Source organism: Muntiacus reevesi, chromosome 2 (genome assembly GCF_963930625.1).
Source record: "Muntiacus reevesi chromosome 2, mMunRee1.1, whole genome shotgun sequence".
Classification (NCBI taxonomy): Eukaryota; Metazoa; Chordata; class Mammalia; order Artiodactyla; family Cervidae; genus Muntiacus; species Muntiacus reevesi.
Window position 1 is genome coordinate 155,341,408 of NC_089250.1, and position 25,888 is coordinate 155,367,295.

Genomic DNA, 25,888 nt, shown 5'->3' on the forward strand with positions numbered 1-25,888 from the left:
ACACAACTCTGGGAAGCAGGCAGACGAGCATGCTGGCATTAGTAGTGGAACCTGGGATGAATGGGTTCCTCCCTCCGAGTGCCCAGTGGGAACTCCAGTGGTGATGGGGAGAGAGTTAAATGCTGCCTCCCTGGCCTCTACCTCCAGGGGAAATTCCTGCTTTGAGGGTACCCAGGGCCTGGGAAGCTTGAGTATCTGTCTTTTGTGATGTTGGAACAGACGTGGAGATAGTGGTGCTAAGAGGGGCTCCAAGGGAGTTGTTTTCTCCCCGGCCCCCCCCTGCTTTTCTCCCCTAGTTCACACATTGGAGGGAGGAATCTTTTACCTTTTCTGTTCCGGTGCGGCAGCTGCGAGGAATGTTATCAGTGTCAGGATTGGGCACGGGCCCAAACCTCACTGGTGCCTGAGCTGCAACGGAAGCCGAGCTGGCCAGACTGACATGGAGACTTGTCCTCGCCAGCCTGGTGCATTAAGGATCTTGGTGGCGGCGGTGGTTCAGGTTCTAGCAGGCAGGTCAGCCTGGTGTAGTTCCATGAAAGACGGTCCTCCCTCTCAAGATGAGTGGGCTCCTCTGGGTCAGGAACCTGCCTGGGGCTATGTGGATGCCTGAAGAAGCAGAGTTGGGTTGCCACTATCTTCAGACGTGCTCCCCAGGGAGAGTGACTGTTTAGGCACATTGCTGTTAATACATGGGAAAGTGCCTTCCAGATCACCCGCCCACTTAGAAACGTATAAAAGAAGCCAATACAAATGTCATTCATGTTTGGAAGACCAGCAGTGGCATGTGAGACGTTTTTATTTGTGGTGACTTCGTGGCTGCTCATAGATTGGTTTTTGCCTTGATCTCTAGCTATCTCTTGTGTCTTGGTTTCTTTTTTGGGAGGAAAAGAAACAAGACACCGGGTCCTTCCCTGAGTACGTCATGGTAATGATGTAAGGATTGCCAGTGGGTCCAAGACCTTTCTGGTGTCTTAGATAAAAATGTGAAACCAGGGTTCTCAAGGTGAATTAATGAATTCAGGTGCAGAACCTGACCCCCGAGCTAGAGTAATTACACTGTTCAGGGCCACAGGCTACTAGGATGCTGGCAGCCAACCATGTTTCATAGGGCACGGCCAGGTGGCCTGATATGAGACGGGGCTAAGAGGGGTTCCAAGGGAGTTGCAGGACATGGGGCAGGGCTGGCTGCAGGTACATGGTCTGCCTCATGGATCTCTCTGTTGTTTTTAAGTCTGTTTCTTTCTTTCTTTTTTTTTTTTTTGTCTCACCAAGTAGCATGTGGGATCTTAGTTCCCTAACCAGGGATTGAACCCGCGCCCACCTGCAGTGGGACGTGTGGAGTCTTAAGGACTGGACCACTGGGAAAGTTTCTCTCGCTGTCTTTCGAGCAGGTGTCTTTCCAGTCTAGAACCCTGACCACAGGCAGAGTTCCCGGGCTCCTCCCCAGCTTGGGGTCTGTAGAGAAAGAACTGTTGTTGTCAGTGGGGGAGTGTCCACCCTGAAAACCTAGGTTTTGATGATGATCAGGAGAGGGTTTGGGTTTAAATGGGTCACAGGGTGTTCTGAATTCTTCCCTGCGGAGCTGCTTCTCCCTCCCATTTTTTATTCTCGCCAGCCTTTCCAACCTGTCAGCCTCGGTGTGAGTCACTTTGTCAGACGGCCACCCATCCCCGTGGCCTGGACGGCTCCCAGCAGGAGTTGCTGGCACGGCGTCCAGAAAACAGACCACACCCTGGGAATGACGATGCGTTGCGGCGTTTCTCCACTCTAGACCAGAGACGCTGGGGTCTTGAAATGGGTCTGGGACTTGCCCTCTGGCCCCTGCACTGCTGTACCCTCTTGTGTCCAGGGGTGATGAGCAAAGGAATGCTTACCCATGGTGGTTTGAGGGCAGTTGGCTGGCCAACTAATCCTCCAAAGGGCCAAGAGGTTGTCAATGCCCCCCCCCCCCCTTCTTGCTTGAGCACCAACATCCTCTGGGATCTCATAGATCCTCAGGGTTAACTATGCAGAACCTTCTGGACTTATGAATTAGACTTGGGCTCCATGTTTTAGTTTGTACTTTGGATTCTTTCATTAAGGAGATCGATCAGAGATAAAAATATCATTGTTTTGCTGACTGGCTACCATCAGACACCCCTGCTCTGAACAGGGAGTAGTTTGGGTTTTCTTGAGTGACTGGGATATCTATTATAGATCAGCAGATTACTGCAGCTCTGCCATTTTAAAGAGAACTGTACCTGCACCCAGGGCTTCCCTGGGAGATGCGGGTTCAATCCCTGGGCCGAGAAGATCCCCTGGAGAAGGAAATGGCAACCCACTCCAGTATTCTTGCCTGGGAAATCCCATAGACAGAAGGAGCCCAGTGGGCTACAGTCCGTGGAGTGACAGAAGAGTCAGACACAACTTGGTGACTAAAGAAGTACCTGCTCCCACCCACGCCTTCAGACACATACCGCTCCTGCTGGTACCGTCACTTCATCCATTTGTAAATGACAGTATTAAGGACACGTGCAAGAGTTGTAGGGCACTGTGGGACCTTGGCGCATAGTTGAAGGCTGCACGCTAGTCACTTGGGGGGCTCAGGGGGATGTTGACCAGATCATGTTTTCCTGGGTTTCTGAAACTGATTGCTGTTGGAGGGTTCGGATGAGAGATGGCTGATTTTGTTGTGCAGGGGTCTGGGTCCTCCTTCAAGCTAGGGCCTCTGTGTCAGTCATTAGGAAGAAATGTTTAGGCTAGGGCCTCTGCATCAGTGCCTGTCATAGGGAAGTGTTCAGGCCAGTTACCTTCAGCTCCCTGGCTCCCAGCTGGGGTGACTTTGCTGCCCGGGAGGCATTCGGCAGAGTCTGGATGCAGTTTTGGTCGACACAGCTGCGTGGGAGGAGCGGGGGGGAATGCTGTCACCGAGTGGGTGGAGGCCGGAGATGCTGCTGAGGCAGGCGCCGCCTCCCACCCCACCCCCTGAAAGAGCTATCAGAACATCGGTACTGCTGAGGTTGACAAATCCTGCTTTAATGCACGTGTTTGTTGAGCACCTGTCCCTTTGTTATTCCTTAAACTAAAAAACAGACCAAGGTAAAAGAAAGAATATCTTTAAAATGAATGACACCCCAACTTGCCAATGTTATGTTTTGTCATTTTTTTTTTTTTGCCAATTACTTTATGGCTTAAAAAATCTTAGTGGTTTACTAGAATTTTTTTTTTAAAGAAATGGTTAAAACTACACAAGCATGATGATTTAAATGCTAGCAGCTTCTCATACTTCCAAAAGCCAGTGATGCAGAGAAAGGCCCCTGTGAGCTGTGTTTTGTTTGCTGTGGTCCAGCAATGGATTTTGATCATACCTGGTTATTGGGATAGATGATGTGAAGTCATTATACTTGGGTTTCTCAAAACCTACCAGTCTCCCACTCACCTAATAGTCTTTACTTTTCCTTTTCTTTAAAATTAAGTGTGAGACTCAACCAAGTCATCTTGCTTCTCCTGGAATACTAAAAGTTGTTTTTTTTTTTTTTTAAAGGTTTGTATATTTCCAGCTTACCTTCCAGAATTCATATTTTGCTTTCTAAGTCCTGTTCTTAAAAGGAACTGTCTATTGACAGTACATCATAAATTTCCTGGCTCCTCCATGACATTTCTGGGGAAGTAAATGAAAGGTGTAAATTAAGAAAAGCAAGTGTTTGTGGTTCCTGCTTTAACCTTCTGTTATGTTAAATGACTTTGTTGAAGAGGGCTGTCATTGCTCCTGAAAACTTGGGAAAATCCACAGCGAGCTGTGCCATTAGTTGCCTTTGGGAGCACAAGATGTTTGATGTGAAAATTATATGGCCACATCTAATTGGGTATATTTTCACCCTTCTAGATATCAACTCAAGAGATGACTCCCCCCGTCCTTTTTTAGCTAAATGGTTTAACCTGAATTTCATGCCGTTATGAGTTGCATTCCAGTAATCCAACTGCCATTTTTTCAGTGTCTTTTGTTTAATAGCCTGTCTGCGTGACCCAGCCCTATAAATTTCTAGACATCTGGCAAGAGCTGGATATTAAACGCTCCCTGATTTGGGGAGTGATAAGACCTAGGACTCCCCCATAGTTCACACTCCTCCTTGCACCCTGTGGAAACCTAGGCAGCCAGTGGAAGGAAAACAGAAGCTCTTTGGACCTCTGCTTCCTGTGAAATGGGAATAATAATTCTTACCCTGCCTGTTGCCCAGAGTTGAGTATTTGCTTGAAAATAAAATGTGCTCAGAAGGCAGTTAGAGATAAGATAATGGTAGTTAGGCTAATTGGAACTTCAGAATTTAAAATTATACAGTTCACACTTTTAAAGTGTGCACTTTAATGATTCTTAGTATGTTTATAGGATTTTGCAACCATCACCGCAGTCAAGTTGAGAACATCTCATCACCTTCAAAAGAAACTCTGTCCCCATTAGTTGTCACTCCCCACTTCCTCCAACTCACCCCCCATCCACCGTCTACTCTCTGTCGCTATGGATTTGTCTCTTCCAGACATTTGGCATGTATAGAGTCATATATGTGGTCCTTGGTGACTGGTGTCTTCCACTTAGCGTGGTCTTCTCCAGATTCATCCATGTTATACGTGTGTGTATATGGCTGAGTCCCTTCCCTGTTCACCTGAAACTACATAGTTAACTGGCTTTACCCCAATACAAAATAAAAAGCTTAAAGTTTGGGGGAAAAAAGATCATCCATATTATGGCATCTGTTTCTATTCCTTTACTTTTTAATAGCCAAATAATATTCCATTGTGTTGATAGATCACATTTTACTGATCCATGTATCAGTTGATGGTAAGCTTCAGAATTTTAAAAATATCGCATGCGTGCATGCTCAGTCGCTTCAGTCGAGTCCGACTCTTTGCGACCTTATGGATCGTAGCCCCCCAGGCCCCTCTGTCCATGGGATTTCCCAGGCAAGAATACTGAAGTGGGTTGCCATGCCCTCCTCCAGGGGATCTTCTCGACCCAGGGATTCCAACCCTCATCTCTTACCTCTCCTGCATTGGCAGGTGGGTTCTTTACCACTCGCACCACCACCTGGGTGTACTGTCCGTTGTCTCCTATACACACACATGCGCGTGCACACACCCACACCCACAATTACGACTTATTCTTTCCTCTCTCAAGGCTCTCTTTAATCTGATTTTTACTATTCAAGATATAAACATGTGGGGTAGAAGGATAGTGCATGACTTGAGTAGCATGGGATAATTTATCTCAGATCCCTTATCCTATGACTCCAGCTGTCTCCCTTTCAAGCTGAGAAACTCCAAATACCATAATTCTGAGAGAATTCATCACCCCAGTCCAGGCAGGACCACACTATGGTTGTCCCAGGTGTGTGCCCAGTGACAAGAGTTATGGCCTCTCAAGTTACGCGATTAGCGATAGTGTGATTCTTTCTGAGGAGGACAGCTAGGAGGCGAGTGTGATTTTGGAACCAGAGATGTTAGCGAATGAAGCTGGCAAGCCTTTCCTCAAATTCTCAAGTACCTTCTCATTCTGAATGAGAGGATGTCACGGGTTGGTCCTGTCTGTGGTTGTCTGTTATTTTTGAATATTTATAACCTTAGATAGAGCCTTGCAGTGTGATTCCTGCTTTTTCATAATGTTTGGGGAGTTTTTTTTTTCCAGGTTATTTCAATTTACTAAGTTTTTATGCCATTAGTATAGTGCATTTTAACCAAAATGGTTGTTTTTCATAAACATTGAGTAGGTTTAAATAATGTTTTCTCATAAATTAGTCCTCATTTCCACAGTTATTCAGTTATTGCACCATGAAGACCCTCTGGAGTTTGATGTTGTCAGGAAACATATTAGCAGAAAATAGTATGTTATTATCTAATGCTAATAATTGGTTAGCAGAAATGAGAAGAGAAGACATTTAATTGGGGCTTCTGCGACTAACAAGATGTGAACTATAAAAACATTTCCAGGAGAAATTCCAGGGTTGTTCTAGAAACCTGTTATTTGCATTTTAAAACATTTGGTCCTATTGATAAGGAAGGAGGGTGTTGTTGATCAACACTGCCTTCTTTTTGGGAGCAAAGCACTCTAAATTTCTTGAGTGGTAACTGGATCCCCAGGCACAGCTGGTCTCTGTGCTGTGTTTAAAACCTCTCCGCTCCATTTTGGGGTGCTTTTCTTTGTCTTTTTTAGGGAGTATGTTGGTTTGTAAAGAGAGAGGATTACCAAGTACACACTGCCAATCCCAGTCAGACTCTTTCCCCCTCTTGGTCCCTTGATTCTGCCTAGTACTATCTGTAGCCCCCAGGGGCAAAATGTGGACCCACACCCCTTCCCAGAGGCTCTTTTGGGAGAAGGAACTACCCTTTACCAAAAGATGCACAAACCTTCCTTCAGCCTTTCTGGACCTGAGCTTCGGCCTCCATCTCTTCCATACCGATCTATGCCTGCACCTGTGAATCAGGTCCTTTTCTCCCAAAGTAACTGATGAGCATGGTTTTTCATGAGCTTGCTGACATTTTACTTGTCTGGAGAGATTACACTGTTAATCTCTCAATTCCATATGCAAATAATGGAGGTGGAGGTTGCACGGAGAAGCTTCAGTTTTCCATCTGCTGAGGTCACCATGGAACCTCATCACTGTCTGAGGAAAGAGACCAGAAAGATACACTGGTTTTCTGCTAGTGTATGGGTGTCGGAGGAATTAGTTTGGCTGTAGAAAGGACTTCATTTAGTGTTCCAGTGATGTCTGTTAGAACTTCATTTACTTTTTTCCTGCCTTGGCTAATTTTCCATTATTAAGGTTGGCTATTGTACATTATTACCATCCCAGAAAGCCTTGACTTCACTTTCTGGGCTTCTTTAGTGTTGATATCAGCTAAAAAATAAAAGCATCTCCTTTATTCAAAATTACTCAAGTAACTCCTTTTTTAAACTTTATCCCAAGCTCTTCAAAAACTATTTTAGGTGATTTTCCTTCATTTGTTTCTACCATAGTAAAAAAGTGGGTTTCTTTTTCATCTTCTCATTATTTGTTATTGAGAACTATTTTTTCCCCTCAGAAAACAAAAGTTGACCAAGTTTTCTTTAAACCAGTAAACATGGTGCTACAAATTGGTGCTACAAATTCCTTTTTATACTTTATTGCTAAAGTATTTTTCCTTGGCCGTGTAGATCTTTTATCTGGTAAAAGAAAGTTTTTTCTCCTGGATGTAACTGTCTTCAGTGAATATCGCCTTAGGATGCAGTGGCCATGTGCAGAAATCCAGGCATGTAGGATTTGTACTCAGAGTGATGGGAGGAATTAATGCTCCCCGCCCCTCCACCCCCCACCCCTGTTCTTCTCACCCTGCAGATTTGGAGCACTTGGGAGGCGGGCAGGGCCCTTACCAGTCCTTCAGGAGCCAGCACCCTCACATGGCTTCACGCACTGATCCCCAGAAGTACAGGGCACACAGCTGGTTGGTGGAAAGTGGCAGTGAAAATGGGTCCCACTTCTGTCTCTTTGCTGAGATCGAGGATGAGATGCACTGTGCTTTGTAAAAGGCTAGTCTACGGAGGGACTTAACATTGGCTCCTTTTGTGTTCATTGTGTTTGGATCCTAGTCTTTTTCTCACTAAGATGAGGTCCTTGAGGGCTAAGGCAGACTTCATTCCTACATCCCTTGAGTGTAGGGGTGATGGTTATATTTCACATGATGCCCGCTCTGAGCAGGGTGGCCCGGTGATACTGACTGGGAAGTGACAAGTGATATTGACAAGAAGGAGTTGCTCTGTGCGAGCTGGGAACTTGCCGTTCCTAACTGCAGGCCGCTGTCACCCACACTGGAGGATACCCACCTACCTCTGCATGCCCAGAGGTGGGCAGTGTGTACACACACCACACACAGACTCTCACACCTTGTCACTCACATGCTCACATTTTAGAAAAATGAGTCATGAAAAGTAGTGTCACATACATCTGCAATGTCTGTGATGGTATGCTACTTTGGGAAAAAACTGGACTCACCTTTAAAGACAAAAATGGTAGCTTTCCTAGAGCCATGATTACAGTTTTTTTGTGTCTTGTTTGACAAGACCTGTCAAGTGTGATTAGTTCGCACCAAACTTACTTTACTTTCGGAAGTGACAATAACTGATAGAGCATAAAGATCTGAACCCTCTGAGTTTATGTGTATGTGTGTGGTTGGTTGGATGGATGGATGGATGGATGGATGGCTGCTGTTGCCTAATTGTTTTTTGTGTCCTGGTTTATATACACATGTGCATGTGTATGTAAATGGTAAAGAGGTAAGAGGATTTCACCCTCTTGCCAGTTTTCTTTTTTTTTTTTTAATTATCATTTTATTAGTTGGCTTCTTTAGTGCACTGGCTCTTGCCCATGTCCTTCTCTCAAATGGATTTTTTTTTCCTCCAGAGACGATGCTTTTTCAAAGTAAAACTCTTCTGTGTTGTGCATAGAACCTTGACCTCCTAGTTTTTAAAAAATCTGGGTTTTTGGTTTGTTCTTTTCTAGCTTTATAGTCCTGGGGCAGTCCCTTTATGCCTAGACTTAGGGATTTAAAAAAAAAACCAAAGAATTCAGTTACATGATTTCTAAGACCCATTCCATTTTGCAATTCTGATTCCTTTGAGAGATCCATAAATAATCCTTTCCCTCTTATATGGGGGGAGAAAACATATAAAAAACCCAAACGTATTAGGGTTCTCCAGAGAAACGGAACCAATAGGAGATAGATAGATATAGAAAGAGACTTACTATAAGTAATGAATTGACTCATGCAATTATGAAGACCAAGAAGTCCCTAGATCTGTACTCAATAAGCTGGAGGCCCACGGAAGTTTATAACTTAGCTCTAGTCTGAATCTGGAGGCCTCAGAATCAAGAGAGCTGGTGATGTAGTTTTGATCCAAAGGCTGGCAGACTTGAGACCCAGAAAGAGCCTGTGTTTTAGCTCAAGTCTAAAGGCAGGAAGAAAAACTCCCATGTCCCAACTTGAAGGTAGTCAAACATGAGGAGTTTTCCTTATTTAGTTAGGATCAGCCTTTCTTCAGTTCAGACCTTCAGACTGATTGGATGAGGCCTACCCATATTAAGTAGGGCAATCAGTTTTTTCATTCTACCAATTTAAACTCATCCAAAACACAGAAACACTCAGAATGTTTGACCAAATATCTGGTCATCCCGTTGCCCAGACAAGTTGACCCATAAAAATTAATGATCACAACCAAACTTTACTGAAACAAAATTGGAAGCTTTTGCTTTTTTATTCCTGCCTAAGGAGTGGGTGTAGAATTCTCCCAGTAGCTGACAGCTGTTGACCAAATTTGGTGTGAGTAACACATTTCATACAATATCTTTATGTCTGGAGGCTTTAATGTTCTTAGGGGTTTTGGTTTTTAAATGCTTTTCAGCTCCTTCTAGACTCTCTTTTCTTTTGTGTTTATTTTTCCTGGCAGGGCAATCTGTACTTTCTGTCTCGTTGATTTTCCATTCTGTTGCGTTAACCTTTGAATATTGCCCAGCCACCTGCTGAAGGTGGCTTTAAGCTCATAAAGAAACAAAATAGTAGAATACACAACTGTTGCTCCAACTTTGAGTGGTACACCTTGATTCTGCTCCATGTGGCCATGTCCAGAACTGGTCAACATACCACGCCCTCAGGGGCCACGTCATCAGGGAAAAGGAAGCCTGCCGCCTGCTGTGCCTGCCGTCTGTCTTGACATGTCATAGCCTCAACTTCTGGAGACCACATCTTAATAAAGTCGGTCAGTGAAGCCAGTGGCCTCGGAGGCACTAAAGGAGGAGGGCCGAGTGGTAATTCTAGCAGGTGTGTGGTTTTTCAAGGTCCCCACTCCCCTGTCCAAAGACTAGCCACACACCTCATTCATTCTTATTTTAAAAAGTACTGGACACTTACCTCCAATATTGCCTTGTAATAATCCCCTTATCATGCCTGGATCATGAAACTCCAGAGGCCTTCATCGACTTTTCCTGGAACATCTCCAGGTTTTTCCACATTACTGCTTGCTTTGTGGATGGATGATTATTGAGGTCAGTCTGACAAAGGCGACTAGGTTTCTCTGGTCAGGATGCCCTTCTCCTTCCTCAAACCTAGCCCAAACTGGCCCAAGGTAAATGAGTGTATTGATCCATACTTGAAAAGTTTATAGGGTGCATGTGTCAGGCATGGCTGGATCCAGGGTCAGATATTCCAGGACAGCATTTCCTTCTAGTCCTCGGCTCTGCTTTCCTCCAGGTTGACTCCATTGCATAGGGACAGGTTTGAGTCCAGAGAGACCTTATCTCCCCGCACAGTTCTGAACCAGTGTCTGTGGTCAGGGGGCATAATGGGCTGAGTACATTTGAACTGAGTAAACTCGCCCATCTGTGGAACTGGGGACTAGAGTCCACTCTACCCAAACTGTATGGGCCAAGCGTTGGGGTGATACCTCCTAAATAATTAAGGGTACTGTTATCAGGAAAACCTCGAATGGATGCTGAATGGAAAACTTGGCAGTCGTCTGCTTCATCATCTTTAGGATTTGTTCAAGAGTCTTGTATTTGTTAGGGGAAGACTCATTTAGAGTTCTCTCATGGTACAAAATGATTTGGTATTTGTATGCACACTTAGATCTATTTATAAAAAATCCTATACCCCCCAAACTTGAAGCGGCTTGTAAGACTTCATATTATGTAAAAAGATTGGAAGTGAATAATAAAGGAAATTAGAATAATGAGGAAAGCAAGATAGATCTGTAAGATAAGATGGGGGTAAGGTTAATCTCACAAATTTCAAAGCTGGAATATCCTACGAGATTGGTAGACGTGACCTGCAAATTTGGCTCTGAGGTTCCCAGGAAGAGTATTAGATCCTATACAGAGGGGAGAGAGAGAGAAAATGTATGTGTGTGTGTGTGTGTGCACGCGTGCATGCGCCCACATACCCATAAGTATAATAAACTTGTGTGCAAGCCCCTATGGGAGTGGAGACCCTAAGAGGCCATGGGAAGATAATATGGTCTGGGGTATTCTTAGATTCATTTCTTTTCCAAACTCCTGGAATGCTTGCTCTCGGGAATCTTAAATCTTTGCTCTCAGCATTGTGTTAGGAAGCAAAACAAGCAGACCAGGACTGAAACCTCCATACTGCTGGGTTCCTTTCAGGAACAATTGAAGGGCTAAACCATGTCCCCTTTGATGGGAGGCAGTAAGATGAGTCACTGCTGTGACGGGGGCAGAATAGGATGACCTTGGTTGTAAAGCTGGGCTAATCTGGAAAATGGACTCATGCCTGCCCCATGACTCACGTTCCTGTTTACAAATGAGCCCCGTGGAGAAGTGCAGAGAGGGAGACTGCTTCCCGGATGGAGACCAGAGACGTCCAGGACTGGGCACCCGTGCTTCCTCTGGAGCTTGGGCTGCCCTTCCTGGGGGCAGACCTTGGGCTTCCCGCAGTGGTGACATTCAGTGTCCAGCCATGGGGACAGTTGCAACTCATGAAGGCAATGGAGAGGCACTGGTTTGCAGGTGATGTGGCCCCTTCTCATTTTGGGTATTCACATGCTTTTGGCTGGTTTAATCCACCTGGAGAAACCTGCACCCCCCACCCCCTCCGGCCACCATCAGAGGACCCAGTTATCTGAGAACCATGTAAATTATTCTAGAAATGTGACTGCTGTTTCATAGATTTGTCCATTATTTCCATTGCTTTTCTAACTCCTAGTCTTACCATGCTCATTCTGCTATTTAGTGAATATCAGAACATAAGATATTGGATATTGTGCCCAATCTCGTATTCTTAATCTTGAATTCTGTTTTTTTGGGGGGAATTTAAAAGGGTGAAAAAATTTGTTCATGGGAATTTTCCTTCACATGGAACTTTTAAACAATTAGGGTAGAGAAGACATAATTCTTTACCATGAACACAAAAGTCCTTCATAGGTTTTTTTTGTTTTTGTTTTTTCTTTTTACCAACAATTAGAATGATATTTCCTTGTTGTGAAATAGCTGTTCTTGGACCCCCAGGTCGCGTTAACACCCCTCAATTCTCTACCCCGATTTTAGAGCAATAGTCAACATCTGGACAGGAAGATGCGTCTACATAGCAACAGTATGAGCTGACTGAGGCCTGGTTCAGGTCCCCCTCCCCTGCCGTCTGCTAGCTGTGTGACCTTGGGCATGCTCCTTAACGTCTCTGAGTCAGTTTCCTCCTCTGTAAAATGGGCACAACAGCACCCACCTCACAGGGTAGTTGTAAGGAATAGTGAAATGACCCAAACGTTCCTGTCTCGATCCCTAAACAGAGAAGCAGCACTCATCACAGGGCCCCAGCTGAGTTGAAACGCAGTAGAGTACCGACTTCTTGAGCTGGTGCTACCAGATCCTAGAGGGATCTGCAACTCTAGTGTAGTTGCAACTTTCAGAAAGGTTGCAGCCTGGGAGAGGGAATGGTATTAAGACAGCTCCCCAAATAGCTCTGGAGTGGCATGGAACCCTATGCAACTGCATTTTCGTAGGGTAGAAATATTGGCTCGGCCAAAATGTTCATTTGGAGTTTTCTTTAGAACTGGGATGAAATTTTGGGCCAACCAAATAGCAGCGATATTACATGGTTTAAATTAATGGATGATTCGGTAAGGTAAGTTGAGAGAGAAGGAAAATGCTAGCCAGCGGGCTTCTCAGAAGAAGAAGTGATGGGCAGGGTGGGCAGAGTGGGAAGAGATGCCCCAGAAAGGCTGCCTGGAGGAGGCTGTGTTGAAGATGTCTCTGGCAGGGTCTCCGAGGTGACTGGCAAGGACACGGGAGAGTTCCGGGTTCGAGCGGGGAACTGCGATCCTTCCCTTCCTGGAGTTTGTAGAGAAGTGGGGGTTAGTGCAGGACGTCGCGCTGGGGGCCGTGAATGCCTTGCTGACTGCACACCCCTCCCTCCAGAGCCTCACTCTGTTCCCGTTTCTTCCTGGCAGCAGTGCCCCCTCCCTTGCTGCACTCAGGGACATGACTGTCAGCACTTCTACCCCCCCTCAGACTTCACTGTCAGCACTCAAGTCTTCAGGGACATGAAAAGGAGCCACTCCTTACAAAAGGTTGGGGAGCCCTGGTGTTTGGAGGTAGGTCTCGGAGCAGAATGACGGTATGAGACGAGCGGGCTCTGGACAGAGGCCACCCATACACACGGTTTCCTTCCCGCTCGGGCAGGGCCCATCCTCTGTGGTCCCCAAGTCCTGTCACATCACTGTCACGTTGGGTGCTGCAATGTCTGGGTGTCCTGATCACGGATAGGTTTATCATAGCCGTAACAGTGCCAGTTTACAAGGACAAGGAGAAGGGAGATGCTCCCGTGAACCCAAGGCATCGGGTTCCCAGTTGAAGCCACGTGGTCTAGCATCGTGTGTGGCTTCCATAAGAATGATGAACAAGGTCATCCCGTTAAACTTGACCCCGTGGAAATGATTTCCTAGGACTCCTCAGAGCTTCCAGTGGAAGAGAAGGTATCACCTGAACTTGGCCTTTGTTCTTCATTCTTTACAACTTATAGATTTTCTTTTCGCATTCAGGGTGCCGGGCTCTGCTCACCCTTTCTGTAGTGGTGCTTCCTGAGGCAGCCACGCATGGCTTTTCTGGCAAATGTCGCTCTCAAGGACAGGAAGCATTGTTAATTTCCTTTAAATAATTCAATCCGATGTCAATACCTCACACTGCTCCGTGCTTGGGAGTGACACTCTCTTCAAATTAGTAGTCCCAAAGAATAAAGAACATCTAGAACATGTTTTCATCCTCAGAAAAGCAAAAGTCAACACAGATAAAAACTGTAAAGTTAACTCTTGAAACTTAAACAGCGCGTGATTTAGTAACTCATGCTAGCTTTTGACTTTTTTCCTTTTTGAAAAGGAAAGGGAATATTTAAGAGCCAATTAGTAGAGCCTCTGTCTTTGATAAACATTGATTGTATACCTACTATGTGCTGGTTGCCCTGTAGCATGTTAGGACTGCAGGGACAGAAAACAACAGAGGCTTAGAGTAGCACGTTACATTTGTCAGTCCGTCTTGCCTTTGGAGAGAAAAAAGACGGGTGAAATCATCCTGAGAAGCTTGTCCTCATTTAAAAAGTAGTAAATAGCCCTGTAAGAAAACGAGACACACGTAGAGAAACATCCAAATGTTTCATCCAAATGCAGGAGAAAATGTCAACACATTCCTTTTTTACCTAGTTGTGATCTCTTAATATTTGGATGCATTTCTTTCTTGTCATTCATGTGCCTGAAGTTTAAAAATGGTTTGTAAAACATTTGTAAAACATGGAATGGTTCCTTACAGAGTTTTGTCTTTTCACTTGTTTTTTTTTCATACACTATGTTGTGTCTTAATTCTGGTTAGTTACACAGTGTCTTGTGGGGCTCTTCCTGTCTAATTAGTCCCCTCTGATGAGATGTGACTAAAACTGAGGATGTGTCTAGGGTCTTTTGAATCATCCCCATCCCACCCCACCTCTTCTGATGAGCCCTGTGCTTAGATCCGCTGGGGCCCGTGTATGTGTCTGGCCCGCGTCTTTAACTGGCCTGAGTCAGATGGAGCAGGGAGGCTGACTTCCGTGCGGCAGCCCTGGCCCGAAGGAAGAGCTTTTTCTCAGCAGCCCCTCCTGGGTTTGACTTTTAATAAGTGCCTCTGTTCATCCTGACTATGGATAATAAGGCCATACCGAACATAGTTATTCCTCCACCAGGTCCTGGCAAGTGGTAACTCATTAATCTTTGGTCAGAGTTACATGGTAGATAAAGGAGAACCAGGCACCATTCTGAGTTGACGAAAACGAAACAGAAACACTGGGTTTCTTCCTTATAACTTGAGATCCACAGGCGCTGATTAGCTGGCCGGCGCCAGTTTCTCAGCTTTGCCCTCAGGACAGGGAAGCATCTCTTGGGGAAGAGCCAGTTACCCCGGCTTCCCAGATGGGGGACTAAGTCCCTAAGTGGTGAACAGACCAGACACAGAGACACCACTTGGCCTCTGTGACCCCGAGCGAGTTACCTAACTGCTCTGTGCTTCAGTCCCTCATCGGGGCCGGGGGACCTGATGTGAGCCGTGGTGAACCTCAGTTGACTTGAGGCATGTGAAGCGGGAACTTGGCCAGGGGAGCTTGTGTGCTGGGTCTGGCACAAGCACCTGGCAGGATTCTGGGGGAGTCACACCCTGACGGTGTGTCTGCGTGATGCGCTGGCCTCTGCCAGCCTGTGCTGTGGGCTAGTTCAGTCCTGCCACATGGTTTCCACGCACAGCTCGGATGTGCTCCAGGTGGTTCCAGGGAGCATCGCGGAAACTGCACACGATCGGAGGAGGCAGAACCAGATTTGAGTCCAGCATTCTCTCACCTCTGCTGGCAAGGTGCTTCATCCGTCTGTGACGCAATCCCCGTGTCTGTTAAAAAGGGATGATGGAGGAATCCCTGCCCCAGCCTCCTTCGCTGGGCACCTCCCAGGATCCCTTGAAATCCTGATCAAAGAGACTTTTTAACACAGCACTTCCTATGGTTCAGGCACTTCTCTAAGGGGTTTGTGTATTTTAACTCTTGAAAACCTGACAACAACCCTAAGAGAAAGGTGCTGTGGTTTTGCCATTTCACAGATGCACCACAGAGAGGTTAGATAACTTGCTTAAGATTACACAGCAAAGGGGCAGAGCTGTAAAGCTGCTATTAATGAAAGACCATGGCAGTAGTCCATGGTTTGGAGCCTTCCCCACCAATCACCTTCCACTTGCTAAAGGAGATTGGGTTAGGTCCTGTTCAACACCCAGCCCTCTCAGGAGCTGGGAAGAGACCTCTGATTCAGGATATCTAAAGTCCAGTCTTTGGTTTATAGATACCACATCTGGGATCCTTTCTAGCCTATCCATTGGTCCTTCTCTCTCTCCTGCGAGTCAGCTTGATTCTAACCCTTTAGCTCTCTCCTCAAGGGAATTAAGGTTGGTAGACCAGTTGAGTAAATATGAGTAAGAAAGTCAATATCCACCTGGGCAGGCATGAGTCACTTCTTTCTAGTTAGCTATTCATGGCCACTTTCAAGCTCGCCACACAAAGTCATTACATTGAGGCTATTACCATGTTTAATAGTGACAATAATAGGGTGTGACCCATGGCATAAATGCATTCAGATAAGAAAGAAAGTTTTTTTTTTCCCTATAATTGCTTAGTCAATACCATTTTCACGGAAATGCTTGCAAACAAACTTAAAGAGGTCTTTGTTCGAATCCTTCCCTTATTCTGTGCTTCCTTCCTCTTGAAGGGCTTTTTTGAACTTTTCCTGATCAGTGGGCTGGGGGTTAGCAGGGTGATACCCTCTATCCTTTCTAATGTTTTGGTCTAGTAACCTACCTTTTTGCTGGTTTTGAGCCTAATTTTATTCCATTTTTAGGGGTGTGTGTGTGTGTGTGTGAGTTAAGGAGAGGACACATTATTGCTGGTACTTGCTTATTAACTTCTCAGCTTAGACATTTGAGGGGGAAAAAAGACTTCTGCTAACTTTGCAAAGCTAGTCACATAGACAGGGAGTTAACCATTTTGGTGAGAGGAAATGAAACTTTTCTTAGGTTTATTAGACCACATCCTATAAATCTGTGGCTTATTATATGTCTGATTTCTAAAAAGCATGGCATCATGGCCAGAGTTTTATTTTTGCTCTTTAGTCATTGAAACAAATATAGAAATTGCTTCATTTCCTTAGTTCTCTTGTTTTTCAGTATGTTAATGTATGGAAAATCTGGATTTACACAACAAAGTACATTAGAAGGGGGAAGTAATAATCTCTGCACTACAACTTTGGATTACCAAGTATTCTCTTCAGCTAAAATGTTTAGTTCATCCTCCCCCTTCTGATTACATGAAGAAACAGGATGAGAGAAAACAGTAAAAATGTTCCTGAAAGGCAAAATTAGTATTTGGACATGGTTTCAATCTTTTAAAGGATGTGTTTAAAAACTGAGAGGCAGGCTCGTATCATATATATAATTCTTTTCCATCCGTCTGACATGTCTTGTAATAGAAACCCTTTCCTGTGTATCCTGTGAAGACTCTTGGTAAAACGTCTAGCGGTGTCCATCCTAGAACTGGGTATCTCTCAGTATGTTTAGTCATTGTCCCCGTGCAAACCCACTGTTTCTACAAGTTCCACTATTACAGGCTGATTGCATCTCATGTGGGAAAGAGTGCAAGCTGAAAATAACAAAGACGGAACGACTGTGGACATCCCCTCATGCCCCCATGATGTGTGTGACCCGTGGCTTAGCACACACAACCCTGGAGCATTCTGTGCAAGCAATCCAGCAAATTCACTCCCCTCCCCAGAGTCATTCTCCCGGTGGGATGACTGGTGGTGGGACCACCCGTACTATTTTGCTGTTTCTCGTTTTTCTTCCTGCAGAGCTTCTTTGTTGAGTTCTTCTAGGTCACATGGGTGCGTGGATTTCCTCTGTCGAATTTCAGCTGCACGAGTGTAAGTGGGCATCATGGTGCCTAGCTGGAATTCCTGACACCTCAGAGAAGCCACACTCCCGATGTGTGGTGAACGTGGTGTGGTTTCTCCTGCCGCGTGTCACAGCCCTGCAGGATTGACACAGTTTGACCACTGCTTGCACAGGACTCCCCACCAGGGACACAGGCCCAGAGAGGGAAAGGATTATTCTGGGCCTCATGTCCCTTGTTGACCATTCCTTGGACCAAAGGCCTGCACACTGATCACTTCTTATACTTTGGTCCACCCCGGGAGGCTGGTATACAGAGTAGGAAGCCCAGGCAGGGTGCGTGAACATCCTCTAAGGACCCCATCCCTTGCAGGGTGGGGGCGTTCTCTGGCCCTCCATCCAGCCTCTGGGGGCCCCCCCGAACCCCGTCCAGACGCCACAGGCTGGATCATGGCTCCTATCTCTGTGACTGCCTCCCTTTTCCCCATTCTTTGTGAGTCACATATTTTCTTTGCAACTTGTGTGACAAAGGTCATTAGTAGGGAAGACTTGGGCCTTCCATGCGTGACATCTTGTCATCCACACAGTTTATTGGTTTGGGATCCTCCCCTTTTGTAATTCTGTGAGGTGACAGATCAGTTTTTAATGGGCTGCGCTGTGTCAAGGGAGAGTTTAAATTAACCTTCAGACTTTTTATACCTCACAGGGCCCCTCAGATCATAATACACGGTCAGTATTTGAAGAGAGGGAGTGGATGCTTTTTATTCACGGTTTTGACATTCTATCGCATCCGCCTGTCTGTCTGTTTCTCTGTGATGTGATACCTCTGTTTCTCAAGAGTACTTTCCTTTAATGATGTCAGTGAGGTAGATGTTTGGAATTTGGGAACAGAGAGGAACCACGCTTCAGACCAGACTCTGGAACTTAGTTTACTTGGTTTTATTGAAAGAAGATTGTCAGGTCACGAAAGTGGAGGATCTTAGTTTCCAGTCTTCTCTTTCAGACCAGTTCTATGCACCTGATCCAAAAGGTATTTATTGTATCCGCTGCTGCTAGTTTTGCAGGAGCTGATTCTAGGTGCTACCTCATCTTTTATTCTTTATTCCACGCTTTCCCAGCCTTCTCCATCACATCACTGAACATTCACTTCAAAAACGTTTGCATTAAAGGAATGTAGTAGTTCCGAAAACAGTTTTTTGATGTTGGTTTGGGGAGTAAGGTGGTAGAAGTGGCCTTATCTTCTCTGGTAAGGCCAGGTTCAAGTTTTGACCACCCTTTCCTCAGGCCGTCCTTTCCCCATTAGCGACTGGTGCCTCTGCTTGAGCTGCTGATGGGGAAGGAGGTGGCCAAGTCCGGCCAAGGAGTTTAATAACCTCCTGGGGTGTATATGTGTGCTCTCTTCTTCCGGGGCCCTGCCCCCCCCCAGAGTGCTCACAGCTCGGCAGCATTTTTCTCTGGAAAGGTCTAAATAGCAGGCCTGTTTGGGCTCAGAGTGAAAGTTTCTGTTTTGGAAAAGCCAGTTCTTTCCGATAAGGGAGGGTGGGGACGAGGAACTAGAGACGCCAGAAAAAGAAGAAGTGAGAGTCGCAGGAGGCGAGGAGGCTGCAGGGTGACCAGGGGATGAGTGCTGCCCGCTGCATTTATTTCCCTGCCCCACCTGTCACTTGATTGCCCAGCTTTGCCAGAGCCACCTGTGTGGCAGCCCCTGGGCCCCAGCGGGGACCTCTTGCTGCTTCAAAAAACAGAGCTGGCAGGAGATGGTGTTGGGTTGGACATGATGTACGGGGCTGGGGTCAGAGGGAGCATGCAAGCGCTCAATCACTGAGTGGCTCGGCCTGGACTCTGCCTGCTGGGTTTCTGGCAGGTCCGGGTGGTTCGCCGGCAATCAGTGTGGCCAGGGAGAGGTGCTCTCTTCCCGGGAAAAGGAGAAGCCCCTCCACCAGAAAGTAGAAGAAACTAGTAATCAGCCAGGAGATCCCAGTTCACAGCTCTGCCTCTTGGACAAGTTTCTTTCTTCCTGCCTTTTTTTTTTTTTTAAAATAAGAACCCAGAAGAAAGCTGGGTGGAGGCTAGAGGGAGGGGCAGCCTGCTGATGATGCTTTTACTGGCTTCAGGAATCCGGGCAGTTCCTGAAGGGCAGGTGGGGCATTTCTGTGCCCGGCGGGGCAAGGACAGCAGTGTCTGGGCGTGAACTCGCAGCTCTCATGTTGTAGTGATGTGTGTGCTTCTGAAGGGACTGGGACATTAGTTTTCCTTGACCCTGTCCTGCTGGGGGCAGCAGAGTGAACTCAAATCAGGTTCCTGGTGGGGGACTTTCCTCCTTGCAGTCTTGCTTGGTGGGACACCTGCAGCTGTCTAGTTTTTGATTTGCACTGTGTATACTTCTGTGTCCCTGATTCTGGGTCTTAGGAGCAGGCTTCCTTGGCCGTGTGGGGTTTTCAAAAATTATATTTTAACATATACAACAAAATTGGCCTTTTCTTTTGGCCTATAATTCTGTGAATTTTAGCATCAATTCATATTATCGCCACCACAGTCAGGACACAGAACAGTTCCATCACCTTGCGTAGTTTTATGCTACCCTTTTGAGGTCATAAGGGATGTGGGGCTTATTTTTTTTTAAATTTTTATGGTTTTCACCTCTGAAAGGTATTGTTGACCTGATCTGTCTCTTTCATTCAGAGGCTGAGTTTTCATTGTCGATTGTAAGTTCCTGCTCTGCTTTTTCTCCACCAAGAGATGTAACCAGAGTACCTTTCTTGTCAGCCTGTTACTGACACGGTGGGTTGGGTTGTTTGGTTTTTGTGCTGGCTGTTTTTGCCCACACCCCTAGCATGCTTTGGGCCACTTTGTGAATTTAGGAGAACTCAGGCTAATTCTGACAGTGGCCAAAGAAAACTATAACTAGTAAGGGACATGTTCTTGTTGATCATCTAGGCAGCTTTGTGAAGCAGAATACTTCTGGAGTATTCTGCTTTGAATTATCTATGTTATTCTCTCCCAGATGTCAGGACTGATGATCAGGACCGATGATCAAGGTTTGTCATTGTTCAGTTGCTCAGTCATGTCCCGACTCTTTGCGACCCCATGGACTGCAGTACACCAGGCTTCCCTGTCCCTCACTACCTCCCAGAGTTTGCTCAAACTCATGTCCATCAAGTCGGTGATGCCATCCAAACATCTCATCCTCTGTCGCCCCCTTCTCCTCCTTCTGTCAAATCTTTCCCAGCATTAGAGTCTTTTCCAATGAGTTGTCCCTTCACATCAGGTGGCCAAAGTACTGGAACTTTGGCTTCAGCATTGGTCCTTCCGATGAATCTTCAAGGTTGATTTCCTTTAGGATTGACTGGTTTGATGTGTAAAATGAAAATGGTGCATCATCTGTAGATTTGTTGACCCGTGTGACTCTCCCAGACTATCCTCACTTGTCTGACTACTTAGGTGAAGCCTGAAACAGAGTTGCTTCCATGATCACCCATGCCTCCCCAACCAGTTTCAGGAACAAGCTGGAACAGCCATGGGAAGGCCAGAGCTGTGTGTCACCTGCTGTGGTCAGACCTTCTGCTTTCTTCGGGAAGAGTGAACTGCAGGAATGTTTGTGTGGTACATGCAGATCCTGTATATGTGCCTGTCCTCCTCTTGGGAAACGAGGAGAGGTGACCTCAAAGGTCCCTGGCTCAGAACGTCACACTTGACTGAACAGTTGATGATGCCTCTGTGGTGGATTTTGCTGGGGAAGGTGGCAACAATCGTACACATGTAAGATCTGGTGTAATCTGATTCCTGCCTTTGTAATTACTTGGAGACTTGCCATTACAGCCAATTGAGAAGTGGGAACAGTGACCCAGAGCAGAAAGCAGAAATTATAGGGGTGGAAAGGGGAGGTAACATCCAGAAACACAGTCGTAACTCTCCTCCTGGCTTTCTGGGATTGAAAACTGCTTTAGAATAAGGAGAAAGCGTTAGAACTGCCTTCTAAATAATGCCACCCCTCTTTCCTGTCTGTATCCCCACTCCTTGCTGCTCTCTTGACAGGCTGAAGGAACCCCTCCGAGTGTGGTAGAGTCGGGACATCCAGGGTTTAGTTGAGAGGAGTGAGTCTGCTGATAAGAAACCACCTTTGTCTGGCAGCAGGTTTCTGTAGAGGAATGTCCTCCCGGTGCAAGAAGAATGGTTCTCATTTAAAAAAAAAAAAAAATCACACACTAAACAAAGTAACACGAGCATGGGCGCCAGGACGAAACCAGGAGAATAGAACAGCTCTCAGACACAAGACGCTTTTCCGCATCCTGATTGACAGGACAGGGGCGCTGTGGAAAGCCAGGGCTGGCATCATTTTCACATGTGGAGCAAGTGTGAACCACGGGGCCTGGGTGCCTTCACTCTGGAAGATGCCAGAGAACTTACAGAGTGATCCTTCTGCCTCCAGAGGTGCTTGCCGTTTGTTTGATTGATGTCGGAAACATGATATCATTTCTACCAACACCCACATAAGAAGGTTTCTATTTTTTTTTTCCCCTTTTCTTATTTGGGTGACAGATTGCATGTTAGGGCACTAGAAGATGAAAGCACTAAATATTTGCTTTAGAAAAACACAGCGAAAGACTCTCTCATCCTCCCAGCTGAAAACTGATGGGCTTAGAATTCCATTAACAAAAACGACTGTCTGCAGTTAAATGTATTGCCACCCTCTGGCACGGTTAACAAGTAGGGGAGAAAGTGGAGGTCGAGGGGTGGAGGATTGTACAGGATTCTTTCTCCCGGGGAGTGGAATTAGGGCCCTTTCGTCGACATGGAGGTCCAAGGTAGCCCAGAGAAGTGCCTTCCTCCTTCTGTCATGTTGAGCTCCTCCTTCTGGGTCTTTTCAGTGGATTTCCTCTCCATAAAAAGGATCTCTTTGTTATTCCCTCTTTCAGATGTAATGATAAAGTCGTAATTCTTACAATCCTCTTTGGCGTGAGCTGTCTTGCCTCAGAAGAAGAGAGAATGCGTTTTGGCACTTGTTGATGGTTCTTGCAAAGTCTGTTTAATGGAATGATTAAGAGCGTGAATTCAAACCCTGCCTTTGCTACTGACTGGCTGAGTGATTGTGTGCATGGTATAGTTCCTAGATCTCAGTTTCTCCGTCTGTAAAGCAGGGAAATTTTTATACATCCCTTCTTTTATTGGGAGATTTCACTGAATTAAAGTGGTGTACATGTCCATTTGTCAACATCTGTTGTTGTTTAGTTGCTAAATTGTGTCTGATTCTTTTATGACCCTGTGGACTGTAGCCCGCCGGCTCCTCTGTCTATGGGATTCCCCAGGCAAGAATGTTGAAGTTGCCATTTCCTCCTCCAGGGGATCTTCCCACCCAGGGATTGAACCCACGTCTCCTGCATTGGCAAGTGGATTCTTTACCAGTGAGCACTCCTATCAACATTAGCTCTTACTCATTCTCAGTGGGTATTTTTAAATTCATCTCTTTGAGAGGAAAGAAGGATGAAACCTTTCTCTGGTCGGGGTGTAATATTAATATTAGCCACCACTTGTTAAAAATGTGCTGTTGTTCAGTCTTTGAGTTCAATTTTTCGTAAATATTCTTGTTTCACACTTACAGCTACTCAATCATGAGAGGAAAAACTATTTTTTCAAATTTTGTATATACCTAAGCTAGTTGTAATGTATATTGAGTGCTTTTCCATGAACCAGCTCTAGCTTAAGTGATTTTTCATATGTTAATTCATTTCACCGCGGCCACCCCCCCCCCCAAAGGTAAGAACTATTTTCCTTATTTTTAAAGAGAAGGAAACTGTGGCATAAAAATTGTTTAAAAAAAAATTGTCCTTGGTTCTACGGAGAGTAATACTAGGGCTGGGATGTGAAGGCTGGCTCTTCACATGTTTGTAAAGCCAGGGTGTGCACCTCACCAGTGCACTGCCAGCCTCCACTCTAACATGTGAATGGTCCTAGCTCGCCAGGATCGTGCATGAGAAGCACTGAGCAGATACACAGATGCTCTCCAGATCCGCTGCTTTATGATAGTTGGGAAGAAAAATCTTTATTACCGGAAGTTGTGGCTTCTGAGTCTCTCAGCAGTTGGCAGCGTAGATTTTTGATTTGTTTTGTGTTGTGTGTGTGGTTTTGTTTTTTAAATAATTAGAAACAGTTAGACTCTCCTTACCACCCACAGTAAAAATTGCTTGGATCCCACAAATGAAAGAAAAAAAAAATGAGTCCATTTGGTAGAATGATTAAAACGGGATTTTCAAGAGGAAAGTTCCATTTTTGAGGGTGAGCTTTAGATGTGTAAAGGCTTACGAATTTCTCGCTTGTCACCTCCCCCTTGTCTGAATTCAGAATCAAATAGTGTTAGGGGGTGTTGCCAATGATGGGAGGGATTATGCACAAGATGGCTCTGGGAGGAAACCTACATTTTTTTGTACTTATTAATGGTATGTCTTTTGTGCAAGTGGGTGTGAGGACTGAGGGGGAAGCATATATTTACATGGTGTGTGGTCCTTTCTGTTTCATTTCACAACCTGTGATGGTGAGCTGGGGGAGGAGGAAGCCTTAGCACAGCCATGTTTCCATTGTAGGGATTGTGTCATTGAGGCAGGAGGGAGCCAGGCCTTTCTCCATGTCAGGAGGACTGAATTAGAGTAGCTGGCACTCCTGGTTTTTAGGACTCTGTTCTAATGATTCACGCTATACCCTCACTTTTATACACATAAAATGGGTACCCTTGCACATATGTTGTTCCCCTCACTCTCCCCCTCTCAGACCAGGGTCTGAGTTGATGTCTTTGGCCAAGTCAGACATGCTGTCCATTTGGAGATCCTTTGCCCATCACATCCCCAGCAAAACTTCCTTGTCATTCCAAGGCTGTAGCTAGTCACATGGGTGAAGAGGTGATTTTCTAATCCTCCTGGGTGCTTGAAGGGATTCGCCTTTGTAGGAGACAGAATGTCCCGCTTGGAGGGCTGTCTGTGTGTCCCACTGGAACCCACACTGCTTTTGACTTCTCTTCTATGATCATCCCCAGGCAGGCCTCCTCTTGCCATCCTGACTTGTTTAAATTTATGGGTTGTTGGCAAGCAATTTTTTGATGCTATTCTTCTCATAGCCAGAGGCCAAGATCCCTTGTGGAGCAGTGCCTGAGTTTAATGGATGTCATCTGGACACCAGGGAGGGGCGTGGAGAAGCACTGGGGGAAAGTCTTAGAAGTGAGATACTGCCCCTGGATGCTTGTCTTTATCCCTTTCAGGCCAGTGCATTCAGAGAAGTGGTTTTGGTGCTATCACGGCATTGTGTTCTGTATCCTCTAATTTTAGGACAAAAGGTACAGTGTCCTAAATGGACTTGTAGATGGCTTAAAGAATACCTCGTAAGCCACCCATTCAACCTGATCTTGAATATCTCAGCTTTATTGAGCTCTTCTCCTGGTTGTAAAGCCGGAAGATCTGGCCACAGCTTTTGTAACACCAGGTAACGCTCCAGGAAGGATGATTTTACTCTTCTGGCTGTCTGGGGATTTGGTTCTCAGGCCAGGTTCTAAGATAGACAAGACAGTATCATCTTAGCTTGATTTAATGAGCTTAGCTTCAGATGAAAGGGAGTCTAGAAGTTACCGAGGCTTCCTTGGTGACTTGTGGTAAAGAATCCACCTGCCACGACAGGAGACGAGGGTTCAGTCTCTGGGTGGGGAAGAGATCCCCTGGAGAAGGAAATGACAACCCCCTCTAGTATACTTGCCTGGGAAATCCCATGGATGGGGGAGTCTGGTGGACTGTAGTCCATGCGGTCACGAACAAGTTGCACCCAACCTAGCAGCTAAAGAACAGGAGAAAGTTAAGTGAAGCAGGGATGGAGACAGGTCTTTCAGACGTCAGACATCAGACTTCTGACTGATAGCTGTTACAAAGCCTTGACTTTGTGGGACAGGCGAATAGTCTTCTTGTAATGATGCTTCTGGATACAAGTTATGAGAAAGCTTGCAAAATAGGTCTTAACATCCAGGGTGACTAGACAGAAGCACCAGCAGCTCTTGGGACAGCTCAGGTTCACCAGGCACTGCTGGGCGGATGCTGTTCTCTGCTGGGGATGAGGTGTGAACAGGATGGACTGAGTCTTTGCTTTCAAGGAGTCGCCCTTCTAGCTAGAAGTAATGACTTGAGTCCCTCGGACATTCTGCCCCCTTTTGATCCCTGCCCACCCTGAGGTCTGCTCCTTTCTGAGGCATCATCAGAAGTTGCCTCATGGGCTCCTGGAGAACTCAGAACTCCCTCCATGATGAGGTCCCTCCATCTTGGTGGGAATGGTCTCCATAATGAGGCTTTCAAGAAAAGCCATGTTGAAGAGGGTGCGTTCAGAGAGGGCAAGCCCACTTTCAAAGCTTGGGAGGTTCTGACCACAGACTAGATGCTGCCAGACCCACTTCTCTGCTCCTTCATCTCTTGCTT

General features: G+C 45.9%; 1 protein-coding gene across 31 annotated transcripts in view; it reads left to right on the forward strand.

Moving 5' to 3' along the window:
- The window catches only part of TCF7L2 (transcription factor 7 like 2), a 199,032-nt gene that overhangs the window by 111,526 nt on the left and 61,618 nt on the right, over positions 1-25,888 (forward strand). For 14 of the 31 annotated variants that reach the window (XM_065923351.1, XM_065923343.1, XM_065923347.1 and 11 more), the window contains one exon: positions 12,959-13,102. The exons of the other annotated variants lie outside the window; for them this stretch is intronic. In XM_065923351.1, the coding sequence (XP_065779423.1) occupies positions 12,959-13,102 (144 nt within the window). The remainder of the gene's footprint in view (positions 1-12,958; positions 13,103-25,888) is intronic. 31 annotated transcript variants of the gene reach the window in all.